Source organism: Triturus cristatus, chromosome 7 (assembly GCF_964204655.1).
Source record: "Triturus cristatus chromosome 7, aTriCri1.1, whole genome shotgun sequence".
NCBI classification, from domain to species: Eukaryota; Metazoa; Chordata; class Amphibia; order Caudata; family Salamandridae; genus Triturus; species Triturus cristatus.
Genome location: NC_140590.1, coordinates 1,631,451,969 through 1,631,469,331, shown reverse-complemented (window position 1 = coordinate 1,631,469,331; position 17,363 = coordinate 1,631,451,969). Strand labels below are relative to the sequence as shown.

The following is a 17,363-nucleotide window of genomic DNA, read 5'->3' as shown; positions in this document are numbered from 1 at the left end:
CGCCGAATCGAGAACCGCTCCGATGAAAAGGAGCTTCTGAGAGGGACTCAGGTGTGACTTCGGCACGTTGATGGAAAACCCCAGCAAATGCAGGAGATCCGCCGTAGTCTGGAGGTGGAAGACGACTGCCAGGGGCGAGCCCGCCTTCAACAACCAGTCGTCGAGATAGGGGAAGACTGGAACCCCTGATCTGCGCAGATGAGCTGCGACCACCGCCATCACTTTCGTGAACACCCGAGGGGCACTGGTGAGGCCGAAGGGGAGCACGGTAAACTGAAAGTGCTCTTGGCCCACCGTGAACCGCAGGTAACGCCGGTGGGTCGGCAGGACGGGGATGTGGAAATATGCGTCCTGCAAGTCCAACGCTACCATCCAGTCTCCGGGGTCTAGGGCAGCTAGAACCTGAGCCAAAGTCAACATCTTGAACCTTTCCTTCCGGAGGAAGGCATTGACGTTCCGAAGGTCCAAGATAGGGCGTAGGCCCCCTTTGCCCTTCTTGGGAACCAGAAAGTAGTGGGAAGAACAACCACGACCTACTTCTGGACACGGAACGCGCTCGACGGCCCCCTTGGCCAAGAGGGCCGAAACTTCCTCGTGGAGAAGATTCAAATGATCCCCCGAGATACGGTGGTGCTGCGGTGGCATGGCTGGAGGGGACGTCTCGAAGGGGAGGGAGTAGCCCCTTCGGACGATTTGCAGCACCCACCTGTCCGATGTGATGGACCGCCAGTGGAGCAGGTGATGGCGAACTCTGCCGCCCACTGGCGTGGAATGGGCCTGAAAGCTCGGACTAGGAAGGCTTCGAGGCGGATGCTGCCGGGGTGGATGTGGGCTGACCTCGTCGTCCTCCAGATCCGCCTCGGCGGAAACCACGTCCGCGACCGCGCGCAGGTTGGTTCTGCGGCTGGTGGCTAGGCGCACGTGAGGAGGCACCCCTTCCTTGGCCACAAAAGGGGCGAAAAGCGGAAGATTGCGACCGCGGGGCCGAGAGGCCCAAGGACTTGGCCGTAGCCCGGGAGTCCTTAAAGCGGTTCAGCGCACTGTCCGCCTTCTCACCAAACAGGCGAGTGCCATCAAACGGCATGTCCATGAGAGTGCTCTGGACATCGCCCGAAAATGACGTGGACCGCAGCCAGGCGTGACGTCTAAGCGCCACTGTGGTGGAAATGGCCCTACCCAGCGAGTCCGTGGTGTCAAGCCCACAACGTATAGCATGTCGCGCGGCATCCCTCCCGTCGGCCAGAGCCTGGGTAAGTCGTGTCCGGACCTCCTCCGGACACAGGGGCAGCGCGTCCTCCACCGCATCCCACAGAGAGTGGGTTTAACGGTCCAAGAGACAAGCGGTGTTCAAAGACCGCAGGCCCAAACTAAGGGAAGAGAACAGCTTCTTGCCAAACTGTTCTAGTCTCTTGGAATCCCGGTCCGGCGGGGCGGTCGGGAAAGAGGATTGGGAGGTGGAGGCCTGGATAACCAGGCTCTCAGGGGTAGGGTGTTGGGACAGAAAACTGGGGTCGCCCGGAGCAGGGCGGTGGCGCCTGGCGACGTTCCTGTCCACAGGAGGAACTGTGGAGGGCTTGGACCAGGTGCCCTGCAGAACGTCAATGAGAGCCTCATTGAATTGCAGCAGAGGCTCAGTGGAGCTTGCTGCAGACTGAAGCACCTCAGTAAGGACGTTAAAAGAAAGCAGCGTCCTCCTCCGAAGCCACAGTCGGAGGAGAGACAAATCCAGTGTCTGGAGAGGTATCCAGGCCACTGGCCTCCCCCAGTTCATCTGCCCAGTCCTGTGACAGTTGAGCCTGAGCAGCCATAGGATCCTCGGATCCCTCCCAGTTGTCCCCATCATCCGACTCCTGGTATAGAGGAGAAAGTAACGGAGCCGGGCGGTAGACGTAATGTGTCTCTAGCGGCGCCGTTCTCGGCGTCCATCGACGCCGGACCGGCGCCGGGCCCGGAGTGGGACTGAACTGGGGCCCGACGTCGAGCAGAGTCGACGTCGGGGGTGGTACCGGTGTCGACGCCGGCGGAGGAGGCGTGACGAGGTCGACCGGCGTCGACGGGAACTCGAGAACGGGTCCCTCGGGCGCTTGCGGCGTCGAGGCCGGAGCCGGAGCCACCGGCAGGCAAGGCAGCCCAGTCGGGTCCGCAGGGCCCGAAGGCGCACCAGCGGGCGCCGACGGCGGAGCCAGGTTCCTCATGGCCGAGAGGAAGGCACTGACTTCCGCCCGCGTCGCGTTAGTCCCAGGGACCGGAGGGTATGGGGACGTGCGCGGCACCTGCGGCTCCGCCGGAGCCGCGGTGGTGGAACCACCCTGACCCTCGGCCGAGTCGCACGACCGGCGAGGGGAGTCCGAAGAGCGGTGTCGCCTCTTGGACTTCTTGGAATGCTTCGACTTAACCGAAGACTTGGATCCCGACGACCGATGGTGACGTCGGCTGCGGCTCCGTGACCGATCCTTGGACCTCCTCCTGGACCGGGATCGAGAGGCGCGCGGAGCCGAGTGGCGAATCTCGAGAAGCTTACGGGACCGCTCCCGTCTAGCCTTCTAGGTCAGGGCCTTGCAGTCCGAACACGACTCCGCGTCGTGATCGAGGCCCAAGCAGTAAAGGCACCGGCGGTGATGGTCCGTAACCGACATCAATCGGTTACAGTCCGTACAGGCTTTAAACCCAGGCATCCTACCGGCACCGGTGTCGAGACACGATCAAAAAGGATCAAAAAAAGTTAGTCAAAAATTGACTAAAGGGGTAGCTCTCCCGGATCTGCGCTTACTGGCACGGAAAAAAGAAGAACTGACGTCAGCGCGCGAGGGCGGCGTCTAAGTACTCCGACGACGTCATTCCGGCGCACGACGCCGACGACGGACGCGGAGCCGCAGACGACGCCTAGCGACGCGCAAGGGGTATTGCTGACGAAAAATCTTCCGGATCCAGTCTGACGCCTGGGGATATTCTAAGGTGAGGAATCTAACTAACGTGTTTCTTTCAGATCTATCTCACATCCCTGTTTTTATATCTGTTCCTGAATCTTATGTATGACATTACTGTCATGAGTTAAATTAATGCGTTATTGAGTCTCATTAATGTATGATTGCACATCTACCTGCAAGCCATTAAAGTTGTAAAACAGCAACTCCCCCACTGCATTGCTTTTATCAGTGCTGCACTGCGAGATAATTCAACTACCACGACAAAGCCTTTTAACTGATGACTGGCATCTTATCACTGTCCTCTCTGCTCCCTTTCTCACACCATGGCAGCCTCTAGGGAATACCTAGGATCTCAGCAAATGCCATATCCTGGCGTGACTGGCCTCATGCTGGTATTAGACATCATTGTTCGTCATCTAATGTCAAGATAATGTATTGCTTGGGGTCATTGTTGCACTAAAACAACGGAGTACCTCCCGGTCTGGAGGCCGCCGCACAATGGGTAGTCTATATCCAGCTCCTGAAACAAATATTATACCCACTACCTGGCTATGCATCAATGGAGGAAAGAACTACAAATCTACCTTTTCTCCGTGTTTATATTTACCAAGATACATTCCCTTCAGATAAAATCTGATGTGAATTTTTTACCTTGAGAACTACTAGATGACGTAGGCGTTAAGAGGATTGCAAACACAGAACAAAGGTTTGATGGAAAAGAGGTCTGCTGACATGCTGGAGATGCTTTGTGCCCATGGAACTCTGTGAAGCCAGAGCAATGGTGCTAACTGGTACTTGTGGTTTCTAATTGTTCCAAGAGACTCACCCTATTTGAGTGTAGCTGCTATAGGTGAGCTGATATCCCCTGGGCTATTTACTGGCATGCAAACCTCACTTATTAGCGGCAATAATAGGCTTCTTTTATTCAGGGAATATTAAGACCTGTACTGTTAATTTGAAGAAAAAAAATCCTTTTCGTGATATGAGAACACCTTTGCTTTAAGATGCATATTTCCTTTCAGATTTCTTGATAATGGCCCTTGGATGGAGCTGCGGTTCCCCTGCTTGTGTAATACGAGAACACCTTTGCTTAAAGATTCCTTTCAGATTTCTTGTTTATGGCCCTTGGATGGAGCTGAGGACCCCCACTAGGGTACCATAAGTATTCCCATGTAGCTCAGCAGACGCGTTAGCATTCAGTGCTGCTTTTAAGGGACAGCTGTTCCACAAAGGGATCCAAAACCACCTAGACTCAGCAACTCGCATACACAGCAGAAACTGGAAAAGAAATGAAAGTTCACACACAGAAAGGTAACAGTTTACTTTTAAATTGAGGCTGCAGGTTGATGATGTGGGCTGATGATTTTAGGGGTAACTTACTATGACTGTCCTCCTTCAAATACAACTCAGGTAATGCATACCTCTCCTGTGATAAGGAGTAGAAGATAGGGTCACAAGGGAAGGCCTCTGAGCTGCTTCTCTCCCTCTAAGTTTAACACCCAATCCTACAGCTAGGTACCATTGGAAAGGAGCATATGTGTATAGGAACAGAACAACATGTGGCAGGGGCCAGCCATGGCTAGAAGAGTCTGCATTAAATTTCCTGTGGCCCAGAAGACAACTGGCCCCCACCTTTCTGGCATAAATGCAAGTACTTTAGCTGGGATTTGAGGCTAGTTTATAGGCATTCAGGATGGCTACCTTTAGTACATTTTCTAAAGGTCAGAATTGTAAAATTCTCTTGCAGGAAGTGCGCCATTAGATGCTCACCCCCAACATCTCTTCCTAAGACAAGATGTTTCAAGCAGGTTCACACAATTGACAATGCACACAATTCAACAGAGATACCTCTGCTCAAACTATGATTACGGGGAAATACACCAATTCTATGTTCAGTAAAGTAGATACGTGCGGGCAGGATATTGATCTTTATGAAGCTAAGTTTATAACCAAAGCTCTTTTCATTCACATAACTGTATGATGCACACATCTCTTAAAACCATGGTAAATATGTGATGCTTCTATTGTCACACTTTCCTCTAACACCTCTTGTTAAAGCGCTGCTATCAGTGTGCGGCACCATGATGACTGGAGCAAATCTGCGACAATCATACACCCCTCCCAACACATTCATATAGGCCAAATTAAAATCCACATTCCCAAATGGCGCAAAGAACCCGGTGAGAACTGAAGCACTTTGCAGCCTTGCTAGTGGTAGAAAGTGCCACATCTATTCTACAATACAATAAGTTACACAGATTTAAGTCACAAAGGTAAACAATCTCTAAACATTATTTACTAAGAAATTGCTTGTGCCTTCAATATCTCAATGTTTTAAGCTAAATAAACAAGCATATCAACTTGTATAAGCAAACCAACTCCTCGAACTTTGCAGGAAGGTAAAACAGCCTTCCCCGCAGTTCACGTTTTTCACTTACATTTGACACGCAAAATCTAAGCTCATACCACTGCTGTACTTTATGGAAAGGAAACAAAGGGTTCAAACCTAAATCAACAAGGCCTTCCTTCTGTCCTACCACTAACTCCATCGCTGATTAGGGTTCTGTTACAAAATGCCAGCTAACTCCTCAAGAGGCCAAAGGATATGATATTAAGAAGTTTTTCTACAACTACAGAATCACTGCAAGGCCGTTTCTTTGAAATGCTAGGCTTTGCCATGACAATGGCACTGTCATATTTCCAGTTGGTTTCAATAATGAAACTGAACCGCTACCGATTTAACAGTTTTGGAAAAATGTGAGATTTGGAGACAGGAAAGAAATACAAACCACCTATTGATGAATTTGTTACAGAGGGTCTTCACCCACTCTGAACGGCGAGACCCAAATGGGCTCTGCTTGGGTATTTTATCGCTTCATATTTAAATTCTGATCACTTGCCTCTAACTATCCAGTACAGAAAGAATCGGACTAGACTGGAAACAGAGCGCGGCTCAGGGGAACAATGAGAAGAGAGTGCTCTCCGAGTAGTGGCAGCTGCTTGCCAGTTGCCTACATCAACCGCATCTCACCTCTGTGCCATGCTGCAGCTCGAACTTGTAGAAGAATGCCCAGGCATCACCCAGGTCTGAATCGATCTTCACTGTGCGATGAAACCATTCCCGAGCCTTTGTGATCTTGCGTTCACTCCAGAAAAGTCTGTGCAGGGTGACAAAAAGTGAATTAAGCTTGGATACCATACAAAAGTCATCTCTAGAATTGGTGTTTTGTTGCCCTTTGTTCAAGGACTACTTGGCTCAACAGGAAAAAACTGCTCCCCTGTCGAAGGACCATATGGTGGCTCCTCTACCTAAATTCTAAACTTTAGGACCATATGGCGGCTCTACCTAAATTCTAAACTTTAGGACCATATAGCGGCTCCTCTACCTAAATTCTAAACTTTAGGACCATATGGCGGCTCCTCTACCTAAATTCTAAACTTTAGGACCATATGGCGGCTCCTCTACCTAAATTCTAACTTTAGGACCCTATGGCGGCTCCTCTACCTAAATTCTAAACTTTAGGACCATATGGTGGCTCCTCTACCTAAATTCTAAACTTTAGGACCATATGGCGGCTCCTCTACCTAAATTCTAAACTTTAGGACCATGTGGTGGCTCCTCTACCTAAATTCTAAACTTTAGGACCATATGGTGGCTCCTCTACCTAAATTCTAAACTGCATCTATTCGGTACCACGCAAATAATTACCTAAAATTATTTAATTTTGAGATGACATTCCAAAGCATTTTTATTTGTACTCAAACATAAACCTGCCAGGTGACATGAACAAGAAAGGAAAAGTAATTTGCCAACGACAATAGCTCTCCAGCTTGGGACCCTCCCCCAGATTCTACCTTACAACCATTCCTTGGCATCTGCGTGAGACTCTGAAAGACACATTTTTTAACAATATCGTTCATACTAAAAAAAATTCTACCTTTTACTTGTTCAAAATGTTATTTAAAATGTGAGGTAACATTAAAACCACAAAGCTCAGAAGTTTTAAAAAGGGTGCTTGACCCTTTAAGACATTTCTACAGTGAGATGGGCATTTGAGATCTGCCTTAAGTAGCCATTTTTACTTCTTTTTTTTTCTTTCAGGGGCAAACATGCTGGCAAACCTCTGCGAGGACACAATGGTCCTAGGTAGAAGCAAAGAACTAATGTTCAGCATCTGGTTGGGATTACTTATTTGGCAAATACTGGTACATGTAAGCCGACTTTTTCTTGTCTTCATTGAATCTTTTACAGATTCATTACTGTAGAATCAAATTCACAGTAATGCCAAACTCTGGTGCTGATTGCGGTAAATTCTCCCTTTACCCCTACCACCAGTAAACAAAGTCCATCTCTCCAATCCACAAACACCTTCCACCAAATGGTCAATGGAATAATTTTTGCAACCATTGAATTATTTCATACCATTGTTTCACTCAGTGGCTAGAAGTACGCGACAAGTCACCACTTAAGAACTGTCCCAATGTGTGATTTTATATTGCTTAGATTTAAAATAAACAAAACTTTAGTGGAATCAATTGAACACAAAAAAAGTCTGGCACACATCACTGCTGTGTCTCAGCGGAAGAATATTAAGGCGTTTTATGGCTAAGATTTCGAGCTGCGTGTAACGGAATGAGGGCACTTGGAGTCACTAACAAATGGTGCACGTCTCAGAATGAGACCACATAGAGGCTCAAATAAGGACGCATTAATAAGGATCTTTCATCCATGGCTAGGGGAATAATCAGAGACTGCTGGAAAAGCTGCACTGACAATGCTCAGCAGACCGCATCCTTCATTTATGGTTCATGATGGGCCCAAAAGATTATTTCATTTTTTTTTGCTTTACCAATTCACAGGCAAAAGTAAAGTTTGAGTTATTTTTGTATCGAAATAAAATTTGCTGTAAGATTAAAACGTACACTGTGCACAAAACAAGTTAAAAGTGCATTTCCCAGTCAATCAAAGGAAGAATGTTCCAATACCTCAATATCACAGTTTATGCTCCTCAAATCACATTTGTTGTTATTCAGATGGTAGCTATACATTACACCACACTTCCGGATTTGGTGATTAATTCTATTCCATAACTGTACCATAACAAATTTAGCACCAATTGGTTTGAGGTTATAGTGCAACTAACAATGAAAAGACCTCATCCTTACCACTGCACCAGATATAAAGTCTGGGAAAGTCAAGACTAGATCTTGTATTGACAGGGCTGGAATCCTTTTAGCCATGATTTTATTTACTTCCTTTACCAAGCAAGATCTAGAGCTGAAACCTCATTTGATGGTGCCAAGAACTCGAAGGCTGGTGACCATACTCCTTTGACAGAGGATGATTGTACTCTTGGGCAAAATACCCCTTACCTTTCATTTACTGACGCAAATGCATGCCTCTGAAAAGGACAGCACTGATGTCATTTTCACACAGCCTTCATCACATCCATTGCAGTATCCTTTTAAATACTCTCCAATAGATTGTCCATGTCTTGCATAAAGAGGGGTTCCCATCAGAGGGCATATAAAAAACGTGGCTCTAGACCTACAGGTGTAAACCAGAAATGTGAAGCCTTCGCTGTCTACGAGTACTAAGCCAGTAAATAGTTGTCTGCTGTGTGTGTACACTGGTCAAGGGAGTCCTTAGAGAAAATGCTCGCTGTGAGCTTGCCCTCCTATAAAATGGCTGGTTAATGGTTGTTAGCCAAGGGTTGGAGGAGCTCTTCATTTTCCCCTCATTGCTAGTGACCATATCTACTGAAGAGTGGCTGAATAGTCAATTACCCCTTTGTAGGCCGAAAAGGCATTCCAGTTCTGCTATACGCGGACGATGCTGTCCTTATCTCAAGGACAGCAATTGGCCTCCAGACACTTTTAAATTCCTTCTTTGATTTTATGGAGTCTCGAGGCCTAAGTATTAACAATTCTAAGTCCTATGCTATGAAGATAGGCCTAGGGTCGCGAAAACCTAATCTCTTCAACATAAATGGGGAAAAAATTCCAACCACCAAAACCTTTTCATACCTCGGGGTTCTTCTTGATCACCAATTATCTTGGGGCCCTGCTGTTCTCAAGAAGAAGGGCGAGGTAACCCGCGTTAACGCAGCCATACTTGGCTTCGCGAGAAAAATGGGCAATAGCCCGGTGGCTGCCTTACTTAAACTATACCAGGCCAAAAGTGTTGCCGTTGCTTGCTACGGAAGCGAGCTCTGGGGCTACAGCCAGACGCGAGACCTGGAGGTTACAGAAAATCATTTTCTGAAGAAGATACTGAGGCTCCCAAGGGGAACCGGAAACTTCTCGGTACACGAGGAGTTAGGTGTGCCCCACCTTAGTGACAGAATAGCAGTAAACCCCCTATTATGCTGGTTGAACTGCTGGTTAAATAATGATATACCTCTCACCCATGATATACTAAAAGAAGCTTTAACATGGGATGGTAGGCTCAAGGTTCCGTGGTTGAAGTACATTAAAGACTATTTTACTGAAATAGGTCGGCCGGACCTGTTTCTAACCCCAAATTCCATTACTAAAATAGATGCCCTTTTTGTGAAAAATATATTTATGATAACCAGGAATTTTGCCCGGGAAGAGGTTGAGTTCCAGAAAGACAGTGTTAGGAAACACGTCTTACTTAAAACCTGTCTACATATGGAACCATATTTATCATGGCCTATGTCTAGCTACGAACGTTACCTATTAACAAGGTTCCGTTTTGACTTGTTTCATTACTTACTAGCGGTCCCGAGTGGGGCTCATCGAGGCCAAGTGTTGCCAGCTTGCGGCTGCGACGGGAAGTCTCCGCAAGATCTGGCACACTTTTTATTTATTTGTCCTTATTATATAGTACCTCGGAGGCTATTTTTAAAACCATGCCTGAAAGAACTGAAATTTACACAGATCAAACCAGCACTTTATTACCTTCAACTCCTGAATAGTGACTGCACCTTATTTGTAAGCAGCTTTTTGAAATTAGCAATTACCTTCAGGAAAAGCATGGAGGGTTAACTATGTTGTTATTGTTGTTATGTATTTTTAATCTTTTTAACCCTGTCATAACTATTTATATTCTTAAACATGCTTTGTTCTGCCTGTTACTTTTGTCTTATATTGATTATGTAAATTCCTGCTGTATAAATGAAATGGATGGTCTGATTTTAATTATATGTTTATGAATTGTGCTTTTATGATTGTAAGGTTTACAATCGAATAAAGTTATTTGAAGTTGAACACTGTGTGACTGTATATGCCTCAACTTTCTAACCCACTGCATCCAGTGTTTTTAAACTCTGTCAGGTGGAGGGAGAGTAGCAGCCTCTGAGCTGACTCATTGCTTCCTTGCTTTGATAAAGATAACCGAGCCTAGTATCAAATGTAAATGAATGGCCATGGGATCCCTGGCTGTGGGATGGGATGGGACTTGTGGTCAGCGATTTTGAAATGTCCGGGGTTTTGAAAATCTGATCTTGGCTGTAGGAACCATGGCAGTCTTGTAAGATATGCATTCTTATACTGCAGCAGTGTTAGTGCTTATACCAGGACAGAAAAGTTCTCTTCATCCTGCAGCCGCACAATATAACTGTGCACTGCTCTTTCTTTTTTAGAACCTAATGGTAGAGCTGACCTCATTCCGTTGGGAATGGCATTGAAGATACAACTCGGAACGTCCAACAGGAGTCTATCTAGAAGTCATCCCAGAGTCTTACCACTTCTTCACCTTGATCAAGTCATAGATCACGCATAATCATCGGATTAATACAGCAGGCGTACTGTTAAATAGCGCATGTATCCAGCTCACAGTGTGATTTATGATCATCTTGAAAGTGAGTTCTGCTGTGACCCTATGATGAGTAGATTCCTATCAGTTTTTTTTAATGAGGTCCCTTGGTATAATGTAGGAGCCTAGGGATAACACTAGTACTTCTCCGTGCAAAAAGACATCGACTATGCCACGTGTGAAGAATCTCGAAAGTGGGCAGAGTAATTATCATTGGCTGAAAGTATTTCAATTATTCCTTCCATTGCTTTATACGTTTCTATGGAAATCTAGAATAGGCTTGTGCTGCATAACACCCTGTGTTTATGACCAAGGTAAGTCCTGCTGATGAGGGTCAGTCAGATACTTTATGATAACCATCAGCCTTCACCAGTCCGTCCTAGTGCCTGCATTATCATCTGAGGCTTTACGGCTTACGTAGTTTTACTTAAGAAGCCTCTACCGAATTTTAGAGACTCCAGGCTTCCGTAAAGGGGCAAAAGGTACACAGACACTAATTTCGAAACTCAAATAAAAGAATAAAATACTTAAAGTTAGAATGTGGGCCAACCCTGCCCAGACAGGGTGACATCATGCCCAATGAAAACAAGACAGCACATACAAAAGAGAATGTGGTCATAAACAAATAATCACACTTCCATTTTAAATATGCCACACGTTAGTAGCTGATAAAAAGCTGCAACATGCTGGTCAAGACAAGATATCTGTTTCCTGGATTTGGAAGGCCCAGTTATCTAAAACTGAACTACTTGGGTAATCTTTACAATATGCTGTAATCTTCATTATGTTGCGAATTTATGGACAGCACATACATTGAGCCAGATTCCTTGTCTATCATATTAAATACCCTTGCAAACATAGGATGCCTATGTGCAGGGCACAAGTCGGGGGTACACGCAAGTACACAGCGTCCACCCACTCTTTTCACAGGGTGGACGCCGTCCCCCCTTCCAAGAAGTTGGGTCCCACAGAAATATGCTGAACTTGTCCTGGTGTAATTTTCAGACACTGGGACACGTTCAGCAGCCCCTGCACGTCGTCTGCTTTAAATCCTCAGCAGCAACGTGCAGGCAGCAAGGGAGCTTTTTTTCACCTCTAGCTGGGCCGAAGTTAAGGGGCGATCAGGCCTCCTTTTGTTTGAATATCCTGACTGGAGGCGGCCTGGAACCTCACACTTAAAGGCACACAGCTTGTTATCTCTTCACAAGTACTTGAGAGGCGCAGCTTTGCCTTTGTTCAGTCCCTGTATATAAGAGATGCATGCACTGTAAGAATGTCAGGTGTGTTGGTCTGTTCCAGTAATTACACAAATAATTTCAATAGCACTATTTCTTGTATAGTGCTATGCAACCCAATGCAGGGAGTCCGAGCTCCTTACGTAACATACATATTATACATTGACAATGTAAATGTAAATGTACATGTGTAATTCAACATACAAGATGAGTTACATGATACTTTCAGGGTTACAAGGTCTAGGAGTCACATGTCATTCCTACCTCACTGTGGTCTTTTAGAAGGATTACAATTTATGAACTGAAGGTAACAAAAGGATCTCTGTGTTAAAAGCAGTAATCCGCCTACATAGCTACATAATATCTGTCATCTGCATGTTAGATGATGTGCTTTGCAGGAGACACATTTTACCTTCTCTACTACTTTGATTCAAATCTGGGACTTTACAAAACACAGATCTCTACAGCAAGTGCATTACCCACCAGAGTTCTCTCCCCATTATTACTATTCCCTGAGATTTACCGGGCACCTTCACAGCAGATGCCTTAACCCAATCAAATATTTTAAAATGTAGACTTTTCAACATTCATGCATAACAGATCTACTACCATGCTTCTCCTTGTTGCCAATTTCTTTGTGACAGGGTTTAAAAAAACATAAATGTATTAATTGAGGCCCTGTGAGAAAGTGCCCTCTTTCTTGCATGGTATGCCCCCACTTTTTGCTGAATTGCTGAATGTACTTTGACTGAGTGTGCCCTGGACTCCTGCCAATCAGGTGCCCAGGGCCTATGTTCCTTCCCTAAAAACCTAAACTCCCAAATTGGCAAACCCTGGCCACATGTCAGCCCCTGGTAAATGGTACCCGAGGTACCAAGGGCCTTGTGACCAGGGAAGGCCTCTAAGGGCTGCAGCACTCATTGTGCCACCCTTAGAGGCCCTGTACCCTAACACAACCACACTGCCCTCGCAGGCTGAGTGTCTGGGTACAAGGCAAAACAAAGAGTCGACATGGCACACATCCCTGTGTGCCATGCCCACAACCTACACTGCCCTGGCATACATCAGCCACCCCTCTAGCTGGATGCCCTTTGCTAGTGGTGTGGGCACAGGAGCATGAGCCCTGTGCCCCAGTACCCAGGTCCAATCCTGGGCACTGTAAGTGCAGTGCTGCCATTTAAGAGTATATGGTGCTGAGAGCCCGTCAAACACTAACTCCACAGCGCCATAATGGCAACACTGAAGACTGAGAAGTTTGGTATCAAACCTCTCAGCACATTAAACCCGCACTGATGCCAGTGTGGGATTTAATGTACAAAACACTACAGAGGGCATCTTAGAGATGCCCCCTGAAACCTAACCTACAATCCACGTCTTGTCTGGGAGGCTGCCCAGACATGTTGCTGGAACCCTGGGTGGAGAGCCCCCGCTCTCCTGGGCCTGCAATAATGCACATCCTGGGCGAGGTGCTAGGTCTCCTCCCCCAGGATGGGCAGGGGGAAGCTTCAAAGGCATGCCGCCTCTGTAAGCTTCTCCAAGCCACTTGCTGTACCCAGCAAACTGGCCCCCACCGGTTCTGACCCCCACTCTGGCGGGAAGACTGGCCGGAAACCCCAAATAAGGACAAGGGATGTGCCAGCCTGCCAACCCCACCCCTCAGGTGGGGAAGGCGAGGTGAAGCACATCTCTGGGCGCTCGGCATCTTGAAGATGGGAGGCCCTGCCCAATCAGGACTAGGCTACTGCCCCCCTCCAACAGGAGAGTGCCAGGATAGAGGGTGTACCCACCCCAGGGCAGGGACCAATTGGTCCCTGCCCTTTACCTACCTGTAACACCCCTAAATCTAGTATTTAGAGGCACCCTGAACCTTCCTACTCCAGATTCCAGATTCCAAACAAGCAAAAAAGAACAAGAAGAAAGAAGACCTGCCGTGCAGCTGCTAAGAAGAGGAAGACACCAACTGCTTTGGCCCCAGCCCTACCGGCCTGTCGACCCTCGAACCTGCTCCTGCTCCGGCTACATCCCGGCACCTCCTGTGGCCAGCAACCTCACAAACCCCGGAGGACCTGGCTGCCTTGTGACTCTGAGCATCTGGGACTCCCATGAGCAGTGGCTCTGCTCAAAGCAAGTTTCTAACCCCTGGCATCAGCCCGGAACCGCAAACCCTGCACACTGTGCACCCGCCAATCCTGACCTGTGCTGGAGTGAACAAAGACCCCGAGGACATCCCCCCGGCGACTGTGACCCCGAATCCGGCACCCAAGGACCCGCCTCGACGCTCCGGATGACGCCTGCAGCCTCAGAACCAGGGACTCCCCCCAACCACGATCAACAGAGGGTAAGATTTCCCGACATCAAAAGGCACCCCTGCACCCGGCGCCCTGCGGCCCCCTGTGCCCGACTCCTGGGTACCTACCTATCCTCCAACTACCCAACTTACCTCTCGAAGTGGTGGTGGCACCTGAAGAATCTTCGTCCCCGAGCTTGCAGCCCTTGTTCGTCCTTGAGCTTTCCCATTGAAATCCATTGAGCGCCCAAAGGCTCAAAAGCACCCTGCACCCAACCGCCCGAGTGGCCCTGGCAGTGCAACTTCTACTCCTACGTACATCCCCATTTGCCCTGAGCAAGTGACCAGGAGCCCAGCTCCCACAGCCACTTGGCCTGCTGGTCAGCAGCCACCAACCAACCAAGGCCCCCCTGCCTCCCATAGGATAACATTGGGCCTAACTCACTCTGCACCCGGGTGCCCCTGTGCCGCTGAGGGTGTAACAACTGTACTTACCTGACCCTGGGAGACCCCTGAGTCTGTGCCCAGAACCTTAACTCTGCCAGTCGAGTACTTACCCATAAGCCGATAACTCACTTTTCTTCCATTGGGTAACATTGACTGGTTTTCTCTGAAAGTTCTTCGAAGTGTGGAGTTTCTAAACTTTAAAATATTCATCTAATATCAACCGAGTAACAAAAACGGAAATACTCACCTGCTATTAGGAGAGATACCAGTGCTGGATCTTGGTGCCCAGCACTGACCCTGCAAAGTACTCACAATCGTACTTACCTCTAACTCAATTTTCTCCCATAGAAAATCATTGACTGTGTTTCTGTGAAAATTTCTTCTAAGTGTCGATTTTTGCAAATTACAAATATTCTTTAAAAATAGTATCAACTGTGAAAACGTAAATGCTTACCTGTGTTAGATAGGTGTTCCAGCCCTGAGCCTAGGAGCCCAGTACTGGATTACAAAAGTAACGAGAACATACTTTACCAGTAACTTGAATATTCTTCCATAGGGAATCATTGACTGTTTTTCTATGAAATTTCTTCTAAGTGTCGATTTTACAAACTTATAAATATTCCTTAAAAATCACATGTATGGAGGGAGGAGCCTAGCGCTTGACCAAGATGGCCGCGTGAGCTTTGAGCTCCCGAGACCCACGCGCCCTCCGTCGACTATCCTGTCTTTAATCCTGTTTTATATGCACGGCATCTTGCAGATGACTCGTTATGGAGGCGATTGATGCTGCCCGATTTCGGATCGCCCACCGGGAACCGGAGTTATGCACGGCGGAAGATTGAGGCCTATCTCCGAGGGATGCCAGGGGCTGGCGTTGGCAGGATGCCCGACCTCTAATTGAACAACAGCGGCCAGGCGAGGTGTGAACTGTCGGACGGAGGTCCCCGTCCTTTCACTTTCACTTTCTCGCCCTTTGTCTGCCTTGGCCCGGGAGTGCTTTCGGCTGCTTTATTATCCTCTGGACGCTCTGCGCCCTACTCTGCCGGGCTATTGCAGAACTGATTTCTCCTGATCCCTCTTACTGAGAGAGGGCCGTCTTTTTGCACCGGCCTGCTTGGTGCCAGACATGTCGGGTAAAGCGGAGGTGGATCGGCTGAAATCCAAGGCTACCAGGCGGGGAGCCTATACTCAAGCCAATAATATGGACCGCTATGCCCAGCAGAAGGGGTCGCCTGGTGGATCGAGCCAGTCGCCGGATGTACAGAAGACTGCCTCACCCTCGGCCTCGGAGCCCTCGTTGCAGGATGTCATGGGCGCGCTCGAAGGGATGCAGGCTTCGATTGGGAGACAGTTTGATGCCCTGGCGCACAAAGTGGATACCATCTTGGTGGACGTTAACCTGATCCGCGCGGATTTGGGCAAAACTAATGAACGGGTTAAAACTCTTGATCTCAAGACCACGGGCCTCGCTGATGATGTCTCGGAACTTCAGACTGAGGTTCGTAAGCTGCGGGCCGAGAGTGACCTCTCCGCCCGTAGGCTCGAGGACTTTGAGAGCCGGGCCAGGCGCAACAACGTGCGCATTATCGGGGTCCCGGAGTCCTCGGACGAGATTTCTGTAGACCTGATCGTGGAGGACTTGGTGCTTAACCATCTGAAGCCTAAGGGCCTTGGGAAGTTTTTCGCAGTTGAGCGAGCTCACAGAGTGCCGGGTGGGAGGCCCAAGGTGGGAGCTCCACCGAGACCGATTGTCGCCCGGCTCTTTCACTTCCGAGATCGGGACGCTATCCTGCAAGCATCGCGGGTGATGGGCCCGGTCCCTTTTCAGAACGCGTCGGTGAGTTTCTATCCTGACTTCACCCAGCTGGTGCAAAAGCAAAGGCAGGGTTTCCTGGGGGTGAAGAGACGGCTTCGGGAGAGGGACCTGAAGTATGCCATGCTTTTCCCTGCCAGATTACGTGTGGTGTACGAAGACCGGACTTTCTTCTTTGAGTCGCCTGCTATGGCCGATGAATGGCTGGACGCTTTGCCCCGACGACGGACTGGCGAGGACGCTGCTGCAGACTGGGACAGTGGCCGGGATGGGCAAGGTTGATGCCTTTGGAGCCGGACTGACTTGATTTGGTTCTAGATAATGACTTGAACTGATTGCAGTAAATGCGGAGGGTTGCGGGAGGACGATGGGAGCTCTTTCCTCCCTCAGGGTACTTTTTGTAGATTTTGGTTTTGGTAGGGCGACAGGCACACTGCAAGTTGGGGGGGCTTTGTAAGCTGCAGCAGGGGTGCAGGGTGGGGGGGATAGTTGGGATTTTGGGTTTGTTGTTGGGGGGTTTGTTTCTGCAAGGTGTAGTCATCATTGTCAGGATTGTTCCATGGTGACTCTTCGGGTGTGGGGTGGGCCTCTCTTTGTGTGGGGATGGGGGGTAGGGGTTTAAGTGTTCTTAGCTGGAATGTTAATGGTTTGGGGGATCGCATTAAGCGGGGGATAGTCTTGCAGTTCTTGAAACGGTCTTTGCCGGATGTGGCCCTACTGCAGGAGACACACCTTATAGGTAATACTTGCTATGCTCTTAATAGGAAAGGTTACAAATTCATAGCTCACTCGGGATTCTCCTCCGGCTCCAGGGGTGTGGGCATCCTAGTTAGAGCTTCACTACCGTTCGAGGTGAACTCCACCATTGTTGATG

General features: G+C 48.3%; 1 protein-coding gene across 1 annotated transcript in view; it reads right to left on the bottom strand.

Moving 5' to 3' along the window:
* PRPF6 (pre-mRNA processing factor 6) overlaps nucleotides 1-17,363 on the bottom strand; it is a 349,710-nt gene that overhangs the window by 10,910 nt on the left and 321,437 nt on the right. Inside the window, exon 20 of the mRNA XM_085619664.1 lies at nucleotides 5,959-6,085. Within this exon, the coding sequence (XP_085475790.1) occupies nucleotides 5,959-6,085 (127 nt within the window). The remainder of the gene's footprint in view (nucleotides 1-5,958; nucleotides 6,086-17,363) is intronic.